Raw genomic sequence first — 6,000 nt, 5'->3', positions numbered from 1 at the left:
TCCGAGGCTGCCTCGGTTCATTTCTTCTCCTTAACCATATCTGGTCCCATTTGAGCTTGTTATTATAATACACTGAGCCCTGGAAAGCGCCCTAAGCAGAGACACTGAGCTAGGAAAAAAAAATTTACATATGGCCCAGGGGCACCCAGGAGTAAGGTCTTTGGTGTGTGGACTTTTTGCCATTGACTTTAGATATTAGAGGCCCTTTTAACATCTTTCCAAGTCACCAGGAAGTTTCTCGATTAAATTTGTCAGTTTGTGACATTTGGAAACCTGCTGTGGAAATTCTGTGGTTTCTCCAGCCCTCCCTGTAATCCACAGCAATTAGAAAATTCTGAATCAGTTCTTGAAAACCTCATAACAAAATCATAACCAGTAATGCCCTCATGTCCTCACCCCTGAGCAGACTTTCTTGTTGGTTAACTCTTGGGTCCTTTCCTCAAAATGATAATGTAATTTGTGACAATGTAGACTAGATAAGCATTTTTTTTCTTTTTTCTTTTAAAGACGTGTTCTCCTGTGGTCCTGGCTAGCCTCAAACTTGCTTTATAGCTAAAGCTGGCCTTGAAAGCACGACCCTCCTGCCTCTACTATCAAGTGGAAAACTTACAGATGGGAACCACCACATTGCATCCGAGGAACATTCATTAGAATGCTCATGACCCCTCCTTAGAGCTAGTCTACACATGAAGTATTGCTGTAGAGAGCACACATTCCACTAGAATGCTAGGAATCACTCTTATTTCACTGGTTTCTGCTCGGTGGTTTCTATTCTTAGCATAGAACAATAGTTTTGAGATAACTCAGTCAAAACACTCAGTGAACATTTATTGCATGTCTGACAAGTGTCTTCAGTTAAGAATAACCAGCAAAGTAAGAAAAAAAAACATAATTGCATCTTGCATAGACTGTCTAACTGCCATTTTAGGAGCTTGCAATTTTATTAAAGGAAAAAAACAAAACAAAACAAAACAAAAAACCCAGTTACAAAGCACCAGGGACGTTCACAGCATCACTGCCGACAGAAAATGCTTTTGAAATTCATAATCAGACATGGGTTAGCTTTGCCTCAACTTAATATATTGACTCAGAGATTAATAGTAAATACCGTCTTCCTCCTCCTTCCTCTTGGCCAGTTGGCTAATATTTGGGCTAAGGGCCCTTAGCCTGTTATAATTTCCTATCGTTTGTTTAATAAAAAGAACAGTTGGAGAGGCATTTTAGCGACTTCATCAGGAGCATTCATTATCTGTGCCAGCCAAAGAAGGCACCAACATTGCCAGGATTTGAAAACACACAGGGTTTGTTTTCTAAAGCTAATGGCGGCTCCCATGTCGTCTGCCACCTCCAGTTATTATTGGCCAAAAGAATAATTTTAACGCCTCCCGAGTGGCTTATGCTAACTCAACTCAGTTCCTTCTGCGAGATAGAAACTTATATGTCCCCAGCTGGGCCATTACAAATAGCATCTACGTGTCCGTCCCCCCCCTGCCCCCACCCCGAAGCTCTAACTGCCCCATCTATTATGCTCATGATTTATAAACAGAATGTTATCTGTAAAGCAGTTAATTTTCTGGAAAATATTCAAAGGCACACACTGAATGCTGCAATACAAAATTGCATTCGACTTAACTTTTGCCAGTTTCCTGGGATGTGTAAGCAGAATTATATTTTCAGAGAAGTTACAGAAGTCCCAGGCTGAAGTGCTATTTAATCTCCTTCCATAAACACCAGCCCTGAGCTACAATTAGCTGCTTTGTGGTTGCTGCTAAATTGCTCCCCATCAGATATTTCATAACATTATCGTTCCCCTGCACACCATACTCTGGAAAATGCGTGAATACGCCGAGGACTCAGGCGTCCTCTTTGTTACATCCCTGCCCTAGACCAGGATGTCCTTAAACAGCCCATTCCCTGATCAGGGATTCTGGTCTTTCAGACTCTTGAGTTTGGTGAGAAAAATCACCCTTTACACCAAAACGGGTACACCCTCGGCTCCTGTAGGCAGCGGCTGGGCTGCACCCCCAAAAGGCGGCAAAGACTCAGAGGACACTTGGGCACTTGGCGTGCGCTCAGTGCCGGTACCCCAGGCTGAACTGGGGGGTTCCGAACCCAGACCACGGGGTCTCCCCGAGAAAGGGTGCCGTGGAGTGGAGGGGGTGAAGGCTTGTTTTTTGTTTTTGTTTTTTTTTTTTTCTGGATGATTTTGGAAAGGAGTAGCTCGCCTGTTTCGCGGGTTTTTAAGCCCCTTGGCATGCCCTGACCTGATCGGGGAGGGAGTCAACTGCTCTCAGGAATGTTCCTGGAGAAGGTGGGAGACTGCTTCCCAGGAGAGGCCCGTGGGTGCTGGAGGGCACCCGCGAGGTCAGGCGGGGAGATGCGCGCAGCGGGGGCGGCAGGGACCCCTCCCCGGGCGGCGGTGACGACGACGACGACGACCGGACCGCTCGTCTGCACCGCCCGGGCTGTCAAGCGCGGGGGGCGGGCGGGAGGAAGGGGTGGAGGTGCGAGGGGAGGAGGAGGGCTGGCACCGGAGCGCCGCGGTGTCGGTGCAATAAAAATGCATCCCATGGAACTGCCCATGGAGAAGGACGGGACCGAGCCGCGGCGGCCACAGGAGGTGGGAAAAGCGGAGGAGGACGGCCGGGAGGCGGCGGCGGCGGCCGGGAAGTGAAAGGTCTCGCAAAGTTCAGCGTCGGCTGCGGGCGCCGAGCCCCGGGCGAGCGGCTCACCCGCCCTCAGGGCCGCTCTGCGGGCAGCGGCCAGGCCAGCCGGCTATGGTCCCGGGGCTCCCGCCGCTCCTGAGCTGCCCGGGCCCCGCCAGGCCGGTGCGCGACGGTCACCCCGCCGCCCGGCGCGGCCCCGGCCCGCGGCTCCGCACCCACGGTGCCCACTGAAGCGAGCCTGGCGCCCCGAGAGGAGGAAGAACCACAGAGCCCCCGCTGCTCCCGAGGACCGCTGCCGCTTCATCCCACCCGCTCCCGCCGCTGCCCGGCCATGGGGAGCTGCGCACGGCTGCTGCTGCTCTGGGGCTGCTCGGCGGTGGCCGCAGGTGGGTGGTGACGCGGCCGGGCCCCCACCCCTCTTCCCTTGCTCCTGCTCCCCACCCCACCCCAACCCCCAAGCTCGGGGACTGGGGGATGTAGGGGACCCCGGACAGGGAGCCCTGAGCTCGGCTACCGAGGATGAAGCGAGTGGCCATGTTCCGTCTCCTTTGCCCGCGACTCCGCACTTTCAAACACTTGATTTTTTTTTTTTCCTCCCCTGCAACTGAGATACACATGTCCTTGAATAACCAGATATCCTGGGTACGCCCTGCAGGAGATAGAGAGATCAGTGTTTCTTTCTGGGTTTGGCTTGGGGGAAAGAAAAAAAAAAAAAACTGCCTTTGCACTTGGTGAGGGGAACAAAGGACCCAGCTCGCCATCCCCGGGCTCTCCATGGCCTGAGGAGTGACGAGGAGGGGTGGCCCAGAGACCCTGGGCGTGCGTGGGCCGAGACCGCTCTCTCCTTTGGAGCGATCGCCACCTTCCCGGATCTCCTTCTGTAAACTTGGGAAGCAGGTAGGGCCACCTGGGGTGAGGGTGAGCGCCCTCTTCCCGGGGCGGTGGCTGCAACGCAGGAGAACTCGGAGCTGGGGACCATGGGGGGTGATCACTCAGGTGGTGATTGCCCGAGCGAGCTGGCTGACCGCCCCTGGGGAATCGGTACCCTGGCCGAGGCTCTGCAGGAGGTCGGAGGCGGGTCTGCTCCTTGGCTCAGTAACTGGACTACTGGCAACCGTCAGATGCCCTCTCCCTCCCACTCCGGTCCTGGCTCTCTTGGACTGCCTGCCCTAAGGCCACCGGCTCCAGGCTCGCTGTTTTTGAGTCCCTAAGCCCCTCTCGGCTTCTCTGCCTCCCTTCTCGCAGGCCACCTGGCTCTCAGTTGGGCTAAGTACAGCACAGTGGGGTACAGGGTAAAGATTGCGAGGCACCCCGATTTCAACCTCGCTCAGATGGACGTGACTTGCTCCAGAAACCAGAGTGTGGGTTAGAGGAACCGACTGGAAGATTCAGAGCATTGTGGCAGGCATCTCTTTGGTTGGGCGGCTTCCAGTCTCTCCTCAGAGCTGCTGGCTTGAGAGTCTGCATCCTCCATCAGGTGTACCCCCCCCCCACACACACACAGTCAGTTCTTCAGGGTTGCCACTGTTTTTGCTCACTGATAACTACTTATTGTCAAATTATTAGGGTGTGGAAACTTTCCTTCATTATTTTCCCCCAAGACTGCGTCAAACGTCTCACTGTTAAAGATCTCTCTTGAATTCTTCCTGCTCACACTCTTGATTGTGCATTACACACCCACGCTCCCACAACCCCGAAGTGAACTTTTCGTAAACTTTCCCCCTTTCAAACCATGTTATGACAAAAAACAAAAAACAAAAAAAACAAAGCATGGGAGGCATCAGGAGGTTGTAAATAAACATCACAAGGCGAGTGTTGCAAGTCAAAGGTACTTGTACAGGCAGTATGCGCTTTTCCCCTGGAATGCTTCACAGGTGAGTCATAGCACACGGTGTTTTGTGTGTTTCTGGCCACAGGCAGCTGTTGGGCCCGCTAATCAGAACAATGGCAAACAGAGTCTGGGCATGGTGCACATTTCCATTTGACACTTAAAAAAATAATGCCCGAGGAAACCCCTTATTTTGGTTGCAAGCCTGTGTGAGGCGGTGATTGCCACTGTGGGACATCTCTCCTCTCCAGCCAAAGCTGTCATTTGGCTCTATCCAGTGCCCCTGTGATAACAACTCAGAGGTCTGTCTCTTAACCAGAAACATCCAATTAGCCAGAATTTGGGGTTTGGTTACCTTTTCCTTCTTTTCCTCTGTGTTTTAATTTTTCTCAAATGGACAATTTTTTGCTTACGGTATTCATAATTAAAATGACAAACCCAAATTAAGGGATTATGACACGTAGCCAGAATGTGAATCAGTGGGTACTGTTTACCATTCTAAGTACTCCTGAGACATTAATGTGGGTGGGAACTTTGGGAGGGAGAGTCACTCTCTTTAAGACGAGGTTTAGTTCATGACAGTTGTTAGAGGTTTGGTATGGCAGACCGTCATCATTCTCCAGCTAAGCTAACAGATAAGTACTACACAAACCTGCCATAGGTAGAAATATTTAAGAAACAGAGAGCAGGGACAATAAACTTTCCTGTCATGTGGTAGTTTGGAGGGTTTTTTTTTTTTTTTTAAATAGTTATATTTAGTTAATACTAGACATGGATATCACACATTTGAGATCCAGTGGTTTCTGAAATGAGGTCCCATTGTGTATTTATGAAATATCTTGTGTTGATTTTCCTAGAGAATTACCCCTTTACTGGTTAAAAAACAATATAAAGAAAATGAAGGAGATGGGGGGGGCGTGGCTAAGCTCAGTTGCTAAAATGCTTGTCAGACAAGCAGGAGACGTGGAGTTCCATCCTTAGCAAGCACATCAAAAGTGAGGTGTGATAATACACTTACAGCCCAACACTGGAGAGCCCGAGACCAGCAGATCTCAGGTCTCACGCCTACTTGGCAAGTTCCAGGCCAATGGGAAACACTGTCTCAAAAACACAAGGTGAAGGGCTGGAGAGACGGCTCAGTGATTAAGAGCACTTGCTGCTTTTGCCGAGGACCTGGGTTCTGTTCCTAGCACCGAACACTAGGACTCACAACTATCTGCAACTCGAGTTCCAGGGGATCCAGTACCCTATTCTGGCTTTCTTCAGGCATCTGTGTGCAGGTGGTGCACATGCATATACTCAGACACACACACACACACACACACACACACACACACACACACACACGACACGATAAATCTAAAAGCAACAAGATACCTTAGGAACAATACCCAAGGTTCTCTGGCCTCCACATGTTTACACTCACTTGTACACACATCTAATTGCACACGTGAACACACTATCATCTATCTCTCAAGCACACACGTACTTGTATACACTGTGAGT

At 50.6% G+C, this 6,000-nt stretch overlaps 1 protein-coding gene across 2 annotated transcripts in view; it reads left to right on the top strand.

Moving 5' to 3' along the window:
• The first annotated feature begins 2,527 nt into the window (after positions 1 to 2,527).
• The window catches only part of Ntn4 (netrin 4), a 106,246-nt gene continuing 102,773 nt past the window's right edge, over positions 2,528 to 6,000 (top strand). For both annotated transcript variants that reach the window (XM_028880244.2, XM_028880242.2), the window contains exon 1: positions 2,528 to 3,052. In XM_028880244.2, the coding sequence (XP_028736077.1) occupies positions 2,998 to 3,052 (55 nt within the window). In that variant the 5' untranslated portion in view covers positions 2,528 to 2,997. The remainder of the gene's footprint in view (positions 3,053 to 6,000) is intronic.

The sequence above is a fragment of the Peromyscus leucopus genome, chromosome 18 (genome assembly GCF_004664715.2).
Source record: "Peromyscus leucopus breed LL Stock chromosome 18, UCI_PerLeu_2.1, whole genome shotgun sequence".
Taxonomy (NCBI): Eukaryota; Metazoa; Chordata; class Mammalia; order Rodentia; family Cricetidae; genus Peromyscus; species Peromyscus leucopus.
Note: the sequence above shows the minus strand (reverse complement) of the source record. Positions and strands in the feature narration are given on the sequence as shown.